Source organism: Cibotium barometz, chromosome 24 (assembly GCF_041138505.1).
Source record: "Cibotium barometz isolate CiBa-2024 chromosome 24, ASM4113850v1, whole genome shotgun sequence".
NCBI classification, from domain to species: domain Eukaryota; kingdom Viridiplantae; phylum Streptophyta; class Polypodiopsida; order Cyatheales; family Cibotiaceae; genus Cibotium; species Cibotium barometz.
Window position 1 is genome coordinate 50,061,362 of NC_141069.1, and position 21,400 is coordinate 50,082,761.

Sequence of the window (21,400 nt, forward strand, 5' to 3'; positions counted from 1 at the left end):
CCTTCTTCCCGGGGGAAGAAGGTACCAAATCGCGTTTTTCAGCAAATCCACGGGGGAAGAAGGTACCAAATCGCGTTTTTCAGCAAATCCACTTTTGGGGCCTTTTTTGGCCGTTTCCGAGCCTCCGGATGTCCGATTCCAGCGTTTCCCGTGACGTTTTTGGGGTTTTGGGCCGTTCCAAACGCGTTTGCGGTGTCAGAATCACCAAATTGTGCACAAAAAAGTGTTGCTCTTATATGAACATTGAATGTAAAGCATGTGAAAGAATATATTTATTCCTTTTCACACTGACATTTCTGACACAAGTATGCATATTTTCTTGCTTTTGTAGAGAGAAAGCAATGAGAATTGAAACCTTAGCTATACAATCTGAAAAACTAATTATTCTGAGAATCCTATCTGTTAGAAGAAATTGGTTGCAAAGGCTAGCCTGCAGTTCTCACACTCCTTTGTAGTAGCTAGTAGATTCTCATAGCAATCACTGACTCTACTTATTACACATTTCTTGCATTTGTGTCTCTCTCTCTCTCTCTCCCCTTTTTGCTTTGGTGAGGATTGTGTTACATCCATCCACAATCATTAAGCATGTGATCTTGAAGTGTTGCACGTACTTTTATGCATCACCTTGACCTACGTATTTTGCATGTCTCATGATGGTTAGTGACTTGGGGATATTCCTAGTCGTTAAGACTTCTTTTGCTAATTTAGCACCGGCAATGAAAGGCTATCATCCTCTTAAAATGTTGCACTCAAGGATTGACTTCGTGAGTTATGGCATGGTGGTCAAGCTTTAATTCGCTTTCTAAAGTATTTGCTAGTGGCTCCAAGCTTAGACTATATTTTGTGTGGATATGACTGCCATACAAAACCTTAGCTTCATGCAATCTATTCCTCCTACTTAAGCAACCTTAGTCACACAAAGGAGTACCATAATTTGTGGGGTATTCTCTAACATTAATTTCACAAGCACAATGATATTGAACACCCCTATAGCCTATTTTTTCTCCTCTAGTAAATTTTACTCACTCAAAAAACATGTCTTTAGTAAGTGCATCACAATATATTAGTCATACAAAGCCCTTGTAGATAAAAAATCCAAATCAAAACTAGTACATGGCAAATGACATCAAGCTAATGTCTCACACAGCACTTTGAAGTCAAACTCTTAATATAAGTTATTGTCATCTTGTCTTCTTCTATCCATTGCCTTGGCTCCTTGCCAAGGACACTCAAATATTGATGATATATTAAAACCATAAACTTGTTTTCATACAAGCAATCATGCAAGCACGTGGATGACAGCATAAAGCTGGTTCTACATCATTAGTAAATAACAGCACAATTACTTCCCTTACCTAGGTGATAGTAGATCTAGGACTTCAGTATATGCATGATTTCAATTGGAATATCATTTGATATCATAGTCCATGACTGTAGATCTAAGACTTCAGTATATACATGATTTCAATTAGAATATCATTTGTTATCATAGTCCATGACTTAACTCTTAACTGCGATATTTCCACTTCATTCCTTTGTCCTCCAAATTTACCAATCTACAAACTTTGTAAGAAAGCCACAACAATGAATGGCATTACTCCGTCAAGATTTGGTACTTTTCACACACCAACCTATTTGTAAGCCTTGGGAACTCATCATCCCATCAATGGCATTAATGACAGCTTGTTTTTTTCCAAAACTTAAATGTATGTAACACCACAAAAAAAGAATTCAGATATCTTTGAATTCACCAGTCCAATCATGGCATACAAATCTACTCTGGTAAACTTGCATAGCATCTCATCTTGGCAAATTAATGATGCTTTTTGATGCTCTTCCAATTTCTTATTGTAAAAAAGTACACCTACCATAAACCTCCCAAACTATGATTCTATTGCCAAAGCGCATAGCCAAAAACTCTTAATGGCCAATAGCTTCACGTGTTCAAATGACATGATGCCAAATCCTCAGGTCCACCTTAAAGAAATACTACACCCTACAATGACTAATGAAGTCCTAGTCAAAGAGCCAAGTGTACCTCTGCACGTAAGCAGAGGTTGGCATCTCTCTTCTCTGGAAAGGATAAGCACTTTAAAGTGATGTGCTCAATCAAGATGCCTTTGATGAAACTGTTGTCACATTGCCTACACGTAGTTTGACTACCAAGAAAAAGCTCACCACTGTCAGGTGATCAACAAAACGCAATTCATTGTGAAACAAGTCTTATAGTGTACAGTCCATGACATGAATACCCACAACCAACAAGATATTTCACCTCCTACCAACAATGTCACAAGGCATGCACACACAAGTGAGACCACAAGATAACTCTTAAGACACTTGAATTATTAATTGAAGGCTTCAAGCTACAACTTTACCCTTCAATGACAGACTGGCTCACCACTGTCAGGTGATCAACAAAACGCAATTCATTGTGAAACAAGTCTTATAGTGTACAGTCCATGACATGAATACCTTTGCCACACCCCCAACCAACAAGATATTTCACCTCCTACCAACAATGTCACAAGGCATGCACACACAAGTGAGACCACAAGATAACTCTTAAGACACTTGAATTATTAATTGAAGGCTTCAAGCTACAACTTTACCCTTCAATGACAGACTTAAAAGGTTATTGAGAGAAAACCCTAGGGTTATAACTTGGGGTAGCTAGGATTGATGGTTGCTTGTAGTTGCCTTGAACAGTATTTAAGCAGGGATCAACCAGTGTTGCTCTGGGCTGTGGAGAAGAGGCAATTCAACAAGACAAGGATGCTTTCAAAAAATCTGGGGAACTGTGCATTGGAACGCTTACCTGTGGCAACGTGGCAGAGAGGGTAAGATGTAGCAGCAGAGTCACACGGCAGCCGCCCTGCTGTTGGGGAAGGGATCGAAGTCCCCCACAACGAACCCACCAAAAAAAAAAAAAAAACCCACATACACATACAAACAAACAGCCAAGACATAAACTAAAAGCAAGGAAAATATAAATGTATACATACCAGTGGGAAGTTCGGCTTGACTCCCAAACCAAACATGGGCAAATCTTGTCTTCAAAAGAGACATCAAAAATAAGATTCTTGCAGGCATGCATTTCTTGGCGCTTGCACAAGACACATGAATGCTTCCATGTTGATACCATATGCACATCAAAAAATCCTATCAATCATGCAGTAAAGAATCCCTTACATACAGTATTCCGTCTCTTCAAATTGGTGTAGAATGCCTGCACATCTTCTAAAAAATGTGATACTGCCAACACCAATGCCGCTTAACCATGAGGAAGTGTGCTCAGGCCCAAAACTATCCATCAACATCAAACTGGCTGTCACTACTTTCACCAGCACCTCTCCTGATGCCACACTGAACCATACCATTACCATGCGTCTGCAAGTTTTGCAGAAATTGAGAGAAAAACGGGTTGACAGAGCTACCTTGTCCTGGAAGTTCATTCCCTTGACCAGCCAACTGCAACAGAGCCCCACTCAACATAGCTATTGAATTCTGCTGGCACTGAGCAATCTGCAGCTGTATCTGCATCATGGTGGCTTGGTGCTGCATGGCTTGGGTCTCCATTTTCTCTCTCCACTCCATCTTGTCACGATCCATCTTCTCGTCCCTTGCCCTGTCCTGCTCTCTTTCAATCTCTCTCCTCTGCTGTTCCATCAAATCGTGTTTCAGCTCCCGTTCCTGTAGCTCAGCATCCCACCTCTTGGCCTCCCTCAGTTCCATCTCCCTTTTCTCTCTTTCCCACTCTTGCTTCTGCTTCATTCTCTCTGCTTCGATAAAGGCCTGCCTCTTTTCCCTCTCTTTCTCATTTTCCATGTCTCTCTCCTCCCTTCTGGCTTCCCTCTCTCGAAGCTCCGCAAACTGGCCCGCAATGAAAGCCAGAATCTGTGACTCACTTGAATTGCTCTCCAGTCCTGTGCCCGGCCTCCCCCATTGCCTTCTCCGTTTCCGCCTACTGTACTCCATGGTGTCGTCATCATCATCTTCATAGTCCTCACCCCCATCCTTTATGCCATGTTCATCACCATCACCATCATACTCAAAGCCCAAACCAGTAGTCAGATCACCAGGCTCCCCATCCAAGACAACATGATCCACCACTGCAGCAGCCGAGTCTTTCACAGATCCTAGAAGCAAACCCCCATTCTGATTCACCATTCCCACACCATTATCAATGAAATCTTTTGAAAGCGAGTGGACACCGCTGCTGCCAGTGGGCTGAAAGGGCGTCGTTGGGGGATGGGTTGGAAGATGCTGCTGTTGTGGGGCCAGGTGTGGGCGGGGGCGATGGTGTCGGTGGGGCAGAATCCTAGGGTTAGGAGATGGATGTGTGAAGAAGTCACTCACATCAAGCTCTTGGTCACCGAAAACTTCTTTGTATTTGAGAAAGTTAGACCAATGGGAGAGGCCATCTTCCCATTCAAAATCTTCATGCTCACCAGAGTCGATGGAGGCGACAATTTTTCTGATTTTCTGTTTGACGCCGAGATACTGGTGGCGCATGTTCTGGACCTTGGTGGAGGCGTCCTTCCAGGTCCACTGCCAAGGATAGGCCACGGGGTTCTGGGCGTGGAAGAGGGAGTTCACGTGGGCGGCGATGGGCTCGAACTTGCGCTCCCTCGACTTCATCTTGGACAGAAACCCTGACTGCATCAGCTCCCCATACTTGGAGATTAGGGTTTCCTCCTCCTCTTCTGTCCACTTCTTGCGTCGTAGAGGCATCGAGGGCATATGGGAAGCAATACCCACCATCCACCAAACACGACCCAACTCAGTTGCAGAAATGCTTCCTTCTCATCAAAGCCTTGCCATTATTCTCAGTGGAAACACTTGCTTCGAAAACACACAGGGAATGCAGGGACACCGTGAAAAGACCAGTAAGGCTGATGCACACTGTATAATACGCTCATACATGCATAAGGGATCCATGCCCTCTCCGAAGTGGAGTTGTTTTATTTTTTTTTTCAATAAAGGCATTTTTATTATTGAAGAAAATCTAGACAAGTTACAAAAGTCGGGCTGACATCAAATAGCGGGGTCAAGGCCATTCTCAGGCCAAGACTTCTCTCACTATCCTAGGCAATCAACAAAGAGCAATGCCCTCTCCGAAGTGGAGTTGTTGGGTTCAAATCTAGTCAGTCTCTTAAAGTGGAGGTGTTGGCATGTAATTTCAATACCCACTTTATTAAAATACTAGAATGCTTGGCTACTTTTATTCTCTTGATTGCTTGCACGTGTGCATTGTCAACGTACTTTAAAAGAACCTGTGTCCTTACTTTCACGTATAAACATCTTGAAGCACTTGAATAAAGATGGACACTGCAACCCTTTATGCAGCATATCTTCTTCGTATACGGGTCTTTCTCAAGTTTATATGAATAGCTTATAGAGCTCAAACGAGCACGAACATCAAGCCTATGACTATATTTGACATGAGGAATCAATGAACATTGACAAAGATCTCAGAGTACATCGCAAGGTAGATAATTCCAAATTCATTACCAGATTTGAATCTAAGTTACACATCATTCATCAACAAGTCATAGGATTTTCATGCTCGTTTGTGTGAGTGAAGTTTTTTTAAAAAAACCATACATAAAGTATGGCGGGGAGTTAACAAAGTCCTCCTCGAAATTTAATAAACATAGGAGAACGCGCCCTTCCCCTGTTTCCCAAATAGCACTTTCGATATCGAAAGTGGACCAAAACACCTTCAATGTTGAAGGCGGCCATTAGTCCTACGTATTAATTCATGATACAAAACTCATTTTCAAATGTGGTAATGAATTTGTAATTTTTTAATTTGTGAGGTACTTTTGAATCCCCATCGACGAACATAAGAACAAGCTTCAAGCTCATCGATTGCGGATGTTAGTCTAGCATTGCTTCCAAGTATACTATCAAATTCATGTTCATTTGAGCATTTCAAATATGCTTTACACTACACGAAATATGCTACCCAAGCACTCACACAAAACATGGCAAAAGAATTAAAAAAAAACAATCTTGTTTTGCAAGCTTCAAAGCATGGAGTGCACCTAGTTTTGATGATAATGTGTGTGTGTGTGTGTGTGATGTTCTTAAATCTATTCTCTAGTCCATGGATTAGACTAACTAGGTGTTACATAAGATTCTCATTTAAGCCCACTACCCTCTACGCTATTACCACTAGCATAAAAGGGCCTAGAATGAGGGATGCAATTTGCAAACTTTATATTTTTTTAATGAAAAAAACCACACTAACCAGTATTTGCAGTGTGATGGAAGTAGCTGTAGGAGCGCTAGTCCAGCAAGCTTGCAGGACTCAAAGCAACCCCGGACATAGGGTGGACCCCTCATCTAGGAGACCCTCTTCACAACAACACCATAAGCCAGGCATCACTCCTGCGTGAGCTCGGCGGTCATAACACAAACTAAAAGAGAGAGAACATGAACACACACACACACACATACAGTTAGAAATTAGTTATGATCACTTCCAAACTGCATCAATTTCTCCCACATGCTTTACCAGTGTAATGGCTAGGTGATACAACGATGATTCCTCGCTCCTTTGATCTGTCATGTAATGGCCTTTGCTAATTTGAGTAGTGTCCCGCTTGCATCAATTCAGTTGTTTTTAGCGTGCTACTTGTATCAATTCAATTGTTTATAGCGTGCTTAGGTAGCCACGTGGACTGCTCTGGATGCTTGCTCTCCTTCAAGCATCTTAGGCTACCCAAGGTAAAGAGAGACAGAGAGAGGGATCACATAAGTATGATACCATGGCAGCCTTGTCGAGCAGCAGAGTGAAGTAGTTGGCATCGACAGCTTTGAAGATGAGGGAGGCAGAGGCTAAGGCGGCAACAGTCTGTGTAGCCACTTCCGTGCCAGGGTTGGAGGCGTTGATCTGCGAGCCAGTGTGGGGGGTGTTCATGCTCTCGGGCCTCTCCCAGCATTCGTGGTCCGCCAACCTATGTATGTGTAGACATTAGTTAAATTATGATATCACAATTGACCCAACCCCCACATCACGAGAATATGGATGACCCACCTACACCCACAGTCGCATGCGCACTGTGTTGGCCTTGAGGAAGTAGTCTGTTCCCCACCGAATGAACTCCCCTGCAACATCCGCGAGGGCACTTGCATTCTCCAAGCCCCCCCACAAAAGGATCGTTATAGTTGTGAAGGCCATGGGAAACCCGAACTTAACATTGTCATGCGCATCGTAGTACCATCCCATCAGGTTCACCTACATCAAGTATAATTCCAAATTAGGTGATTCTGTTGTTAATTTGTACATAATTATGTAGTACCATGACCATATAATAGCTGCATTTAATGAAGAGTAACATGCTGCACCTAGCACGGAGATGCCTTTATGCTTACGTTGTAATCTCTGCCCCATCAAGGAGAGCTGAGTTCGTTACTCTCTGATTGGGTGGAAGCTCCCCTGAGTGTTGGCACTCCAAAAAAAGGATGGATTTAGAGAGGGTGTCGTCGTAGTTGAGAGAGGTACTGGTTGCGGCACAACAACACACGGAGGAAACAACATATAAGCTAGCATCAACGAGGTGATCTAAAGTGGCAGTGCTGATGATAATGGCCATAGTGTCTTAGTGCCAGGTGGTTCTCTCTAACCAACACAAGCGATTATAGCATAGAAAGGGCTTGGCTATCAATGTTTACTATAGGTGATGGGATTCTGCAAAGCGCGGCATGCGTGCTGCGTAGAAAAGCTGTGGCCGGTGGATACGGTAAGAGTTGAAAGAGGTAATTATAATGAGTTGTGGAAAGTTCAAGGCCGGCCTCTGTATATATCGAAAGGAGTTGGGCCTCTCGGAGCACGAGGGGGTGATGGTTGAGGAGGAGTAGAAAAGAAAGCCGCTATTGTTTGTACAAACCGTTGCGTCAGAAGTGGTGGTGGAAACCAGGGGGAAAGACGTTATGAAGTCATCCAACCGCTGGCAAACTAATAATAAACAAAGCAAAAGTGAAAAGCGTGTGTGAACAATTCAGTTGTTTTTAGCGTGCTTAGGTGGGCTACTCTGGATTCTTACTTTGCTGCAAGCATCTTAGGCTACCCAAGGTAAAAACTACTCGAATCAAGTAGATATGTGTCCCTTATGAGACACACCAAAAGGTTCTGGAAATCTTTTGTAAGCTAAAGGCTTGATGGGTAGGGAACCGTGAGCAAACAAACACCAAAAGCTTACATGACTTATTTTTTCAAGCAAATCCCTTTTACGTGAAGTTTTTTCCTAAAAAAATGGGTTTCGTGAACTCTCCTACACCTTGTGAAATTGCTTAATCCAAATGCTTGATTTCTAACAAGGAAGATTGTTGCTCAATATATAACTTTACAAATAGCTTGGAGTCTAAACAAGAACATTAGAGGATGATTAAGGTTTGGATTTTCTACCAATGGCTTGAAAACAAGTCATCCATTTTTTGTTCTTGTATAGGTTAATTTCTTAAGCTACTATCAAGTTAGTGTGGTAGGGGGTTGTTCTTTTAGTGCCCCCCATGCTTGTGAAAACTATTTTAAGAATGTGAATATATAAAGGTAGTGAGTGGTATGGGTGTTCCCCCATACTTGTGAAAACTATATTAACAATGTGAATATATAAAGAACATGTGTGCATAGGTCAGGCATGTTAGGATTATAAGGTAGAACACATCATTGTAAAGTCTTACAATCCTCATCATGGAATAAATTGAGTGGTGCTAAGATTCTGAACAAGGTGCATATGATAAATCTAGAGTTATCTATTTCTAGGAGTGTTTTTCTGAAGCAGGATGCAAGTAGTGCATGTAAAGGATGAGAAAAATGTGAAAAAAAAGACCCTTTTCCTCCCCTTGAATAATTATAATATTGTTCACAAACTAAGTGATTAGTGTGCAATTAGTTTTAGGTGTAACTGAATCTTTTAATAGTTTGCTCCCTCAATTCACAATAATTGGGTATCGAGCAGGCTAGAATAGGTTTAATAATTAGTTTAGGTGTAGCTGAATCTTTTAGTAATTTTCTTCCCCAATTCATAGTAATTGCTAACCTAATCTAGACTACTTGATACCCAATTCATAGTAATTGGGTATCAAGTAGTCTAGATTAGGTTAGCAAAGGTTTAGCTTTAGGTTTGATTATTTGATTAGCAAAACTCAAGTGTCATTAATTAGAGCTTTTTGTCCATCAATTTAGGCTTTTAAAAGTCCACAATTCTACTCATTTGTGGATTGTGGGCACATCATGGAATGTGGTGATGTGGCACTCATCCGAGGATTATGGTGGTGTGGCACTCATCCGAAGAAATAAACGGCATCAAATCTCTAAAGGTCGCCTTTAAAATGTGGTGCAAGCAGCATAGGTGATAAGGTTGTGTTTTTTATCTTTAAAAGTAACCCTATGATTATTGACAAGGTTATTATAAGACTGTTAAGCCTACTAATGAGTAGCAAGGCATTGAATTTTTCAAAAGTTTTGTAACTACATGCTTTACAAACCACTATTCCGTTGCACTAGTCCTCGAGGCAAGACTGCCGTAACCAGGAATCTACAGCTATGTGGCCACCTCCTTTGTTGCATGTCACCTGAGAGGCTTCGTTTCTCCTTGTGTGGTAAGCATGGAGGCACCCCATCTGATATAACATTGGAGCATGCAACCGAACACTTGGTGTGAGCACATGATGAAGATCTGGTAGGTAAAGATATGCATGCATGCATTGAAACGCCACAAAAAACTCCCTAGTGCCTTCACTAGCACCCGCTCTTTTTAAGAGAGAAAACCCTATGTATGGGTCACATTCGTATAATCCTCACACTTTGTCCTTTGGCCCTATGGATGCTAATACCGTGCACAATCTTCATGAGTCGGTGGCTACAGATCTCAAGGCCACTAAGGAGAGAACTAAGTACACCCCCTTGCTTTTGTTAGCGAGAAAGCCCTCAAAGCACATGTTTCCCTATCAATGGAAAGAGTATGCTTGGAGTTCAAGTGTGCAACAGACTACATAGCATACTTGTATTTTATAGGACACTTTGTAATCAAATATGACTTCAAAAGATTGTTTTCAGTAGCGTTTCAATGCAAAGCCTCTCTAGTTGTGTCCATTCATTATGAGAAAATGCCTTATATACAATTGGCCCTTATTCGCACTTGGGGGCCCAAAACTTACTTAACTAAGGCCTTGGGTGGCCAATATCTCATGATGTACAACTTTATATAGTGCCTTTGCATGACACTTATTAAAAACCTCAAATGGAGGAGCATATTTGTTAATCCAAAATGGGATTAACATCCCCCCTACTTGATGTAGGTTCTGTCCTCAGAATCTGTTACTACCGAGGTCGAAAGACCTGGCCTCGCTGAACTCATGATGATCGAAGTTCCGGTGTGACTGAAGCTTTTTAAGGGTTCTTCTAAATGCAGCGTGTGATCTCTAGAACCCAGTGTCAACCATATCCTCGAATGTGACATGCATGTATGCTGGTAGACACCTTAGGTGATGATAATATAACACCATGCCTCTATCATTAGGTCCTTGATTCATGTTGAATTGTAACTGATCAGCACCATATCCATCATATCTTTATGTGGGTTAAATCTATAAGGACCACAATCAGTTTCAAGAATCAAACACTGGCCACAATTGTCAGGTCCGGAATACGGCGCCATGCATGTATCCAATTCAGCATTTGCTTTCTTTGCTCTCCTATATCTGTAAATGTTGCTAGCAAGAATATAGGGAAGTTGTAGCAGACACGTGAATCTCTTTGCTTTGCCTCTTGAAACTCCAATGGTGTCCACCTTCTCTTCAGTGGCATGTACAAAGGGTCTACACTCTGTGTTGGTGGTGCACACATATATTGATGGCTATATTTTAGAATTGCAAGGTACTCTTTCTATTAATCCAACTGTATACCAAAATCTTCCAGTTTGGGGTTGACATCATCTGTGACAATCGTTGTATAACCCCCTCTTGTGTGGACTGGATTAGCCTTTCTCCACCTGCGAAAGTAGTAAAACTGATCATAAATGTAACAATTCTAATTTCCAGTAGATCTGCCAAGTGTGGGTTTGCCAGCTTTGTATGTCGTGCTACATTGGACCATAATGTGCCTTCTCCAGCCAAAGGCAACAGCTCTTCTAATTCTGGTCTTGGTGCTCAGAGAGGGTACAGTACATACGATTGCTTCATTGGTGTGACATCTGAATAGGCTTTGGGTAGAATCCACCCAGTAGGTTAAAAGGGTGTTATTTGCATTAACACCTTAAACATAAGCTTTGGTTTGAGTAGAGGATTCTCGAATCTTATTAAACGTTCATACTCTGCACAGCAGACAAGGACTCAAGAATAGAATCATCAATAAATGGCTCAAGTGAATCTTCTGGTATAGTGTGACTAACCACTTGAATTGGCCGTGGTGGAGACAAGTCAAGTGCTGGCAACTCCTTGGGGGGGCTAGAGTGTTAGTGGGAAATTCTAAGGGTTGAGAAAGAAGTCGAGAAAATATACAATCAGCCTGAGATTTGTCAATTGGTGGAGCGCTTGGATATGGATTAAGTAATTTACTGGCAACATTTAAATATACGGGGTAAGTAGGATTAAGTAATTTACTGGCAACATTTAAATATACGGGGTAAGTAGGATTAGGTGATGAACTTGATGCTTCCTCTTGACCCTCTCCTGAACTAAGGGGTGGGTGGCTGGGTTTGTGGAGCTTCATAAATTCTTGTAGCTCAGTGATATCCTCCTGAGATATATTAGGATACTCAATATGTGTTTTATCAAAATTATAAAGTACAGTGGTGGTTAACATGGCTTCTAGATGTTTGTGTATATTTTGATATAGTTTGAGAATACCAAAAGGATGATATAGCATATACTCACACAGATTTAAATGTTGGTGAGTATTATATACCTCTAACCACCCATGGCTTATGATCCATTGATAACTGCGGGCTACAAGCTTGTAGTTGGCCGGTGTTTCAGGAATATCATCTAGAACAAACAGGTCTAAGTTATCGATGCTGTTGTCCAGGATGTCGGAGTTTTGTAGCACCCAATACTAACTACGAAGGTTGAGCACAATGGGGTGCAAAGGATAGAAGAAAATATCTTCAGGATCAGTCAGTACTAAGTCCCCCCAAAAAATTCCCATGATGATGGTAGGATCAGCATCACGTTCTGTATTTTCTTTAATAAGTGTTAGTTCTCCTAGGCTCAGGTCATCAGACACGTTGATATCATATTGAAGTAAAGAGAGGGTTAGTGTAGACAAAAAGAGAGTCATAGTTTGAGGAGGGTCCCGAGGAGTTACTAGCAACAAACCTATCTCCAAGGCTCACTCAAGGAGTAGTCACATCTCTTCCATTGGTTCTTGTCATTGGTTGCATTCTTGGATGGCCTAGCGCTCCAACTCTTGTATGCACGAGTCCTTGGTGGTGAGAAGGTCAGAAATAGTGGTTTCTCTTACCATCCTTCTGGCATTCAGCTCTTCAAAATGCCTTGTTGCTGCGTCTTGTGCTTGTCTGGCTGCAGCCTCTGTAATCTTGTGAAGTACTTACGTGACCAAGTTTTGACTTGCTTGGAGCTGTTGTGTTATTTGCATCATTGCTTTTTGGTGTGTAGCCAACATTTTCTGCAACTTCCATAATGTTGCATTTCGGTCATAAAGCATATGGGTTGTAAGGAGATGGCACCACCATACACGTTGCTCTTATTCCCAAAGGGAAGCACTTGTTGCTACCTCGAGCTACCCATGTCTCATATGAGATCAAGTTAAATCCTAAGTCACTATATCATGGAGGGTGATCAAATGTACCCTATATACTTACCAGCCCCGATACCATGAGCTAGGGACATGAATCGGACAACTAAAATAACACCCATAAAGTGCTACGATTGTGGCGGACCTCACCGAGTGGCTAAGTGTCCCAACAGGAAGGTTATGGCGAGTGCCTCTGTAGGTGTTCCCTCCCCAGCCCTATTGTGTGTAGGGTGCGGTATTGATCACCTTTATAAAGACTGTTCATTGAGACCTAGATCAAGTGGAAAGGCTCATGAAGCTAATCCCAGAACCAGCCTTAACCTACTGAGTATTAGAGATGGTTTTATTAGAGCATTCCCTCAACGCGGTGACCACGCTACAAAATAGGCAAAGGGCTACTGCACATGCTACAACAACAGAGGCATCAACCTCACAAAATCAAGGTCAAGCAAGAGCCCCTGAACAAGCATGAGCAACTCAGCGCTCACAAAAGAAAGTCACCAAGGTTAGGAAGGGAGAAATCCTAGTGTTATCAAAAGCAATTCAGACTCCAGCACAACAACTCATCTGTTGACTTCTTCCTTCAAAGAAGAAGAACTGTTACGGGCTGCCGCCCGAGCCAGGGAACCCATGGACACCCCCTGCCAGTTACTGCAAAAGCTCACTGAGTACCCTAATCCTATTGAGGAAAAGGAGAGACTCCTGACAACCCAAGAGTTAGTCTGTGAGTGCCAAGCTTAGTTGGAAGCTGATCCTCCTACTACCTACCTTGAACCATGCCCGTTGGTCTCAAACAACCAGAGACTTGCAGATGATGCTACTCAGGTATATCCTTGCGAGCTTCTAGTCCGCCGACCATTGCTGCAAGCATTAACAGAAGAAGAAGCTACCCCCTAGCAGGGAGACAGGGTGGTTGAATATCTTAGAAACTTGGGAGATGAACATTATAAGGGAACAAATGTAGAAATCCCTGTTCCCATTCCATACACTTCAAAAAGCTTAAGACAAAGTAGACCCAACCTTCCTCAAGGAACAGCCTCTGTTCCAACAAGAGACATTGCAGGTCTCTCTTCTTTCTTCTCGTCTCTAGTCCAAATCCCTATCAGAACCCTGCTTCTCGTCTCTAGACTCTGAGAACTGGATGCATATCCTTGCCACCCTAGATATCTTACCTCGACGCACTTGTACGAGGTTTGCCATGGAAAATAGGTAAGAGCTTACATCATTATACATGCTTAGTTCAGCGTACCTGCCTAATGTAGCCACCCAAGGTCTTGAACAGGCCATTAGAGCAAAGCCATCAAGGAGTGCACGCTCCCATAGAACTCACATGTGTGAGGGATTCCCTAGGCCAAAGCAATACATCTTTCGAGATGACTCTCAGAAACCCATTAGTTGAAATATGTTGACGTTGTGGAAGCACATGAGCATTTCAATGAAATGTGGCAAAAAGAGTTTGCAAACAACTCTCTTTTGGTCCACACTACTGTTATGGGCTACCACACCTCCAAGAGGGAACTCTACACATTCACCTAATGGATGAGCAATAGATCATAACCATCTTAGGGTACTTACCAATGCTTTGATCTCGAGTCCCTTGAGGCCTCCAAGCGCGCTTGTCAAGCTCCACCTCCACACTGTCATCGTGGAGTCGCTCACACCATCACATAGGCCAATCACTCTCTCTCTCACTCTCTCACACACAAGCATAAGTACACAAGCATGAAAAGGGCACAATGCTAGAATGCTCTCACTCCTTCAATATCTCTTAAGTCACAAGGGGAGAGCTCTCAATAGCACAAAGGGGATTGTGTCTTTACATTATGAGAAAATGCCTTATATACATTTGGCCCTTATTTACACTTGGGCACCTAAAATGCCTTATATACATTTGGCCCTTATTCACACTTGGGCACCTAAAACTTACTTACTAGGCCTTGGGTGGCCAATATCTCATAATGTACAACCTTTATAGTGCCTTCTCATGACACTTATTAATGTCCTCAATTGAGGATCATGTTGTTAATCCAAAATGGGACTAACATCCCCCCCTTCTTCCTGATGTAGGTTCTGTCCTCAGAACCTGTTACCTAGGTCGGAAGACCTGGTCACTGAACTCATGTCGGTAGAAATTTCTCCTAGATTGGAGCTTCTGAAGTGTGCAGCAGAATGCTGAGTGTTCCAAAATCCAGTGTCCACCATGTCTTGGAATGTAACATGCATGTATGCTGGAAGACATCGTAGTCGGTGGTAGTACAGCATGATACCTCTGTCCGACGGCCCTTGATTCATGTCGAACTTCAGGTTCTCTACTTCAAAGCCATCGTAGGCTTCTTTGGGTTGATCTATCAGCACCACCAACAATTTCATAAAGCGGACACTTGCTACAATGGCGGGATCTGTTATTCTTCACCATGCCCTGATCCATGTTAGCATTTGCTGTCTTTGTTCTTGAATGTGGCCAAAAGTTGCTGGTATTAAGATAGGGAAGTTGTAACACACATGTGAGTCCCAGTTTTTGGCCTCTTGGAATTCCAGCGGTGTCCACCTTCTCTTGATGGGCATGTACAATGGATTGGCCCTCATTATTTGTGGCGCGCTCATGTATACTTGGTTGTATTCTGGAACTGACAGTACTCCTTCCTCTAGTCGGGTTGGATTTATTCCAAAATCCGTCAGTTGTGGGTTTTCTTCATTAGTGATGATAGTGGCGTAGCCACCTCTAGTGTGTACAGGATGTGTCCTTCTCCATCTCCTAAAATAGTAGCTGATCATGAATGTTACAATGCGAATTTTGAGCAAGTCAACTAAGGATTTACGAGCCTTGTGTGTTTTGCTACATTAACCCACAATGCACCCTTTCGAGCCAATGGAAGTAATTCTTCTAAGTCAGGGCGTGTGGCACGAAGAGGGTATGGTACATTATGCTGCCTTGTTGGTGTGTCTGCTGTGAGTATGCCTCTGGCATGATTTGGCGGGTGGGATCAAATGGAGTAATCTGCATGAGAACTTTGAACATCAGCTTTGGCTTTAAAAGAGGGTTGCCTGCGCGAATGAATCCCTCGTACTCGGCAACTGTCAAAGAATCCAAGAGATTATATTAAGTGAAAGGCTCAAGGTTATCTTGTGGAATGAGATTGCGTACCTCCTGAGGTTGCCGTGGTGGGGATGGGTGAGGTGTCGGTACCTCGTCGGGGGCGAGAGTGGTGTTAGTGGGAAAATCTATCTCGAGATGAGAGAAAGAGGAGAAAATACAGTCAGCTTGGGAGGAGTTAGTAGGTGGCGCGTTAGGATAGAAGTTAAGAAGCTTACAAGCTATATTAGAATATATAGGGGGTAAGTGGATTTTGAAAGTGAAGAAGAACTTTCTTCTTGACCTTGCAGTTGTTTGCGCATTAGATGTCCTTGAAGCTCTGGCTTCCGCCCACTTTGTGAAATAGTCCGTGGCCACGATTATGTACCAGGCTTGGGATGGATGTGCTGCAAGACTAATCAGTCCCACAAAATCTATCCCCCATTTCTCAAATGGTTGCCTTACGATGATGGGGGTTAGCGGCATCTTGTCCTTATGTTGTGGAATAGCGAAATGTTGACATTCCTTGCATCTTTTGGTGGTGGCGAACTCCATGGCGTCCCCGAATAACGTAAGCCACCCCATAGTCTTGCTTGAAGAACTTTTCGAGTTGTAATTTCTCCAGCAAAATGCCCGCCCTGCTATCCCTGAATGAGACTCTTCCAATATGGTTACGAATTCATCCTCTCTTACACACCGTCTGATCACATTGTCTTTTCCTAGCTTATATAGTTCTCTCGCAATCAATTGATAAGGTGCCGCAAGCTTGATAAGCCACCGCATCTTATCTTTGTTCAAAGGTATGTCCTGAAAAACCATAAGCTAGATACTTTGAGATTTCTTCGCTCCACCTAGGTACCATGTCCAACTTGAATAAACAAGCATCAGTAAGGTCATCAATCGAAACCAGTTTTGCTGGTTCCCCATTTGGAATTCTGGACAAGTGGTCGGCCAACACATGCTGTGTTCCCTTCCTTCACTATGACAGTAAAGTCAAATTCCAACAACAATAGTAGCCATCGGGTGATTCTCCCCATGGTGCAAGGTTTATTTACTAGGTATAGTAAGGCTTGATGGTCTAAAAAAAATATGAATTTGTTGGCTAGGAGATAATGTCGATATTTCTTGACGGCGTAGACCATGGCTAATCCTTCTCTCTCTGTGTGTGGTGGTGTGACACGAAGTTGGGGTTTGGACTTCGGTCACTTCTCAGAATCAAAACACACTTGTATGAAACCTCACAGCCTCCTCACCTCCCTTTCTCTCCCTAAGTTAAGATAAAGATATACACATCGAAGGTGAGATCATAATTCATAGAAGGAAAGATGAAAGGCTCCGGAGAAGCAAGAATTTCTGCCAGTCTTGCAACTCCAAACAAAAGGGCGATTCTTTGTTGGAAGAAAATCTTCCGACTCAGGATTATGTGAACGGAAACATCCGGGGAATATTGGTAAGGTTCATCCATTCGAATTGGGCGATTTGGATGGAACATATTAAAGAAAATGAATATGGCAATCACTTACAAGAGGATAAGACACATGGGGTTTGTCTTTTGATAAGGGATTAGGAGGAATTAATCATGATTAAGAAGAAAGAATGGCCAAAAAGCTATAAAAGTAGAGATACACAGAGAATTACAGTTTTAAATCCATAAAGGCTGTGCAAGAGAGGATTATATACATGCGTAGAGCTTGAAGAGAGCTTCGCGCCTATATAAAAACTTTCAAAAATGGGCAACTGAGCGAAAAGTTATGAGCATTTTACTGCAAGACTATAAAACTGCCAAAATTCTATAAAAACAGAGATACACAGAGAATTGCAGTTTTAAATCCATATAGGCTGTGCAAGATATGATTAGATGAGTGCGTAGAGCTTGAAGAGAGCTTCGCGCCCATATAAAACTTTCAAAAACGGACAACCGAGCGAAAAGTTATGAGCATTTTACTACAAGACTATAAAACTGCCAAAATTCGCCTAAAAATTAGCAACTTTGGGAGAAATTCTAATCATCAATGAAGTAAGGGATTAAGAAATTAGTTACATGAGTGGAAAGAGCATAGAAAGAGCTTCCTAGCCATATGATCAATTTTAGAAACCAATACCCGAGTGATGAGTAATTACCGGTTGAAATTTGGGTATTGGACCACAAAACTGCACTTCTCTCTCTTTGCATGAAACCTCAATTTTCACATAGCCTCTTGCCTTTCATCTCCTTCATGATTCAAGCTAGAGGGTAAGGGTTAACATTGCTCAGAGGACAATCGTAAAGATTTACCTATGGTCCCCAAAGTCTTTCCACATGCTCATTACCGCTAAAACCATTGGTACCTCCAAAGGAGGGCGGCAATAAGGCAAGGGCTACCTTGAGAAGTCACAAGCCCGCCAAGATAATAACTCCTTATCCCACTTATCATGAATCATCAAAGAGGTCCAAAATTGGGTTAAGCATGAGGAGCTAATGCTAAATGAGACATTCACATGTAAAGAGAGTGTTTGAATAAGGGTTTGAAAGATAAGAGAATGGCAATGACACAAAATGCTCAATTGAGGAGGCTCATTCCTTGATTTGAAAGGGAGAGGAGGGCTCCTTTTATAGGTGGAGAATCACCCTCTCTTCCATTGTTACAAATTACAACATAAAAATCTTCAACCCTTCAGTGACATAAGGATAGATGTCACCATCAATTGTCCTCTTAGGCTAAGTCTTCTATTGATTATTAAATTGAAGACTTTTTGACTTTGAGAGTGTGATAAGATAATAGCCAAGCCTAAGTGGCGTATAGGTGGAGATCCCACTTACACATGGCGGAATTCTCCTCTTCCATGTAGGCATTCTAGAAGAATCTTTCCCAATTATGCACCTCCACACACTCCTCCACATGCCTTCCACACTCCCCAACTTGTAGCCTTATGGTGAATACCATATTAATAATACAATAAAAATCCATGTGAGCATGAAGGCCCACTTTTATTTTCCACATCACTAGCCTATCTACCATACCAAAGTATTTATCAAGCATACTTGTGGCATTTACAATGTGTGCACCCTAAATCTAGTAAAACCATTATATTTGAAGATAGAATGCTGTTATCGGGGTAGCCGCCAAGCCGCCGCATCACCACGCCGTTATTTCATTGTGGGCGCCGCAATCTTCTTGGACAAGCTTCCACCTTATTACCATTGAGAAACCATCAAAATATGCACAAAATTAACAATGAAAGATATCAATTTTTCACGTCACATCTTTCCCCCCCCAGCAAATCCTCCAGGCTTGTCTGGGGGGTCTGCTAGCCATGGTGCTCAAGGGTAGAATATCTTTAGCCGGTACTCATTGGCACGTCCGGGAACCTCCTGGCCAGTTGCATCCTCTAGAAGATAGGTGTTATTTTTGAACTTTTTCTTTATCCTGAAGGGACCTTCCCATCGTCGAAGAAGCTTCTTATCTAGCCGTTTCTCCACACGGCCATCATACCTCATGACTAAGCTTCCTTGCTTGAGTTCTGGCTTCTTCTTCTTCTTTGTGAGAGTGTCATGCCTTGCCTTGCATCGTTGTTGTGCAGCCTCCAAATTTTGAAGTGCCTGAAGTCGCCTCTCATCCAAGATCTCCAGTTGTGCTAGGCGTTGGACATGTGTTTCTTCTTCATTATTCAAGCGTGCAAAAGATGTGCGAAGGCTTGTGATTTCCAATTCTATTGGCAAAATAGCCTCCATTCCATAAACTAACTGAAAAGGTGTGAAACCAAGAGAGAGTTTGTGAGTTGTCCTATAGGCCCATAGGACCTCTGGCAAGTGCACATCCCACTTTCTCTTCATAGTATCCACTAGCTTAGACAAAGATCCACAAAGCAGTCCATTAGTTTTTTCTACTAAACCATTACATTGAGGATAATAGGGAGTTGACATAGCATGCTTTATTTTTAATTTCTGCACCAAAGCTTCAATCAAGTCATTCCTGAAAGACCTCCCCCCATCTGTAAGGATTTCCAATGGACACCCAAATCGGGCACATATGTATTCCCTGAGAAAGGATGCCACAACTACTGCCTTATTATTGACCATGGCCTTTGCTTCTGCCCACCTTGTTGCATAATCTGTGGCCACCAATATGTAATACTTCCCATGTGAGGAACGAGGAAGTGGACCCACAAAATCTAATCCCCACCTTTCAAATGGACCATATGCTGGGATAGGGTTTAAGGGTCCGGGAACCAATTGCTTGTGCCCATATGCCTGGCATACTTCACAGCTTCTGCACCACTCATGGACATCTTTGCTGAGTTGAGGCCAATAATACCCTGTGTTAAGGATCCTCCAAGCTGTGCTAGCTGAGGCAAAGTGACCTGAACATTCATGACATAATTCCATAATCCTTTTAGACTCCTCTAGGCTCACTACCCTCCTAAGAATCTTATCCTTACCTTGCTTGTAAAGAACATCTCCTAGAATTGTGTAAGGATGAGCTTTCCTGGTAAGCCTTTGCTTCTATTGAGGATTCAATCCAGGAGGGAAGTATCCTGTATCTAAATAGTGTTGAACATCTTGGAGCTCAGGCCAACCGGTATCCATTAATGTAAGAGTAGCTACTTTGAAAGAAGCCAAGGTTTTAGTAGCCAATTCATCAGCCTTTTGATTATCCTTCTTGTTAACATGCACAAATTTACAAAACTCAAAAGCTTCTTTCAACTCCATTGCCCTTTTATACAATTCTTGGAGATTAGGACTCCTTGCCTTATACTCTTCTTTCATTTGTCGGATGACCAATTGTGAATCCCCTTTAACCTCTATCTCTTCAATTCCATCTTTTATGCAATTTTCTAATCCCCAAATTAATGCATTGTACTCAGCCACATTATTTGATATAGCCTTTGGAAATTCCCTACCCTTGGCCCATACCTCTTTTCCTTCTGGATCGAATAAAACTATCCCCCTAGCCCCACATTGCCTGGAAGGGCTAAAGGCTCCATCGAAATGCATAGTGAAAGCAGTTGGTGGCATTTCCAAATCTTCATATACCTCTTTCTTTGCTCCTGTTCCTTCTTCCTCTTCCTTCCTGGTAAGCAAATCTGCAAGAGAGGCCCTAGTGGTGTTTTCTGTAATAAAAGTGAAAGAGAATTCTTGAAGCTCACAAATCCACTTTGCAAACTTCCCTCCTGCAGGATTGGGCTTGCGGACCAAGAATTGTAAATAAGGTTGAGATGTGAGGAAGAAAAAAGGGCGAGGTAATAAGTATGACCTGAACTTCTTTACTGCAAAAACAAGAGACAAACCACCTTTCTCCATTTCACCATACCTCTCCTCGGCATCAGTGAGTTGTCGGCTTGCATAATACACTGGTTGCATACGCCCTTGCTCTCCCTTTTGCAAGAGAATAGCACCCACTGAATGTGATGAGACACTTGGGTTCACATAAAAGTCCTCCCCCCACCTAGGAGGCTAAACAATTGGACTTTGACTCATGCATTCCTTGAGCAAACAAAAAGATTGAATTTGATCGGGTCCCCATTGGAAAGAAACATTCTTCTTTGTCAACAAATTTATAGGATACATCTTCTCAGAGAAC

General features: G+C 42.4%; 1 protein-coding gene and 1 pseudogene across 3 annotated transcripts; both read right to left on the minus strand.

The window, feature by feature from the left end:
- Window positions 1-1,723: 1,723 nt before the first annotated feature.
- LOC147625407 (uncharacterized) lies at window positions 1,724-4,961 on the minus strand. 3 transcript variants are annotated; one of them, XR_015268967.1, is made up of 4 exons: window positions 3,438-4,961; window positions 3,197-3,355; window positions 2,605-3,054; window positions 1,724-2,475 (listed from the first exon to the last, which is right to left on the minus strand). XR_015268967.1 is itself a non-coding variant. In XM_086818750.1 (4 exons), exons 1-4 carry the CDS (start codon window positions 4,762-4,764, stop codon window positions 2,815-2,817), a joined length of 1,539 nt encoding a protein of 512 aa, XP_086674876.1. In that variant the 5' UTR covers window positions 4,765-4,961; the 3' UTR covers window positions 1,724-2,814. The 3 variants fall into 3 exon arrangements, 2 of the variants coding, with proteins under 2 accessions (XP_086674876.1, XP_086674875.1); XM_086818750.1 differs by having other exon boundaries at window positions 1,724-2,818; window positions 3,006-3,054; XM_086818749.1 differs by having other exon boundaries at window positions 1,724-3,054.
- A 1,360-nt stretch (window positions 4,962-6,321) lies between these two features.
- Window positions 6,322-7,767, minus strand: LOC147625408 (endoglucanase 17-like; annotated as a pseudogene).
- Between the last annotated feature and the right edge of the window lie 13,633 nt (window positions 7,768-21,400).

Excerpts from the sequence above, each read along its gene's own strand:
- LOC147625407 (XM_086818749.1), bottom strand. The coding sequence starts at position 4,764 with ATGGTGGGTATTGCTTCCCATATGCCCTCGATGCCTCTACGACGCAAG. Across the intron at positions 3,356-3,437 it reads GAATGAACTTCCAGGACAAG|GAGAGGTGCTGGTGAAAGTA; the intron begins GTAGCTCTGTCA and ends GTGTGGCATCAG. Across the intron at positions 3,055-3,196 it reads ATTTGAAGAGACGGAATACT|ACAAGATTTGCCCATGTTTG; the intron begins GTATGTAAGGGA and ends TCTCTTTTGAAG.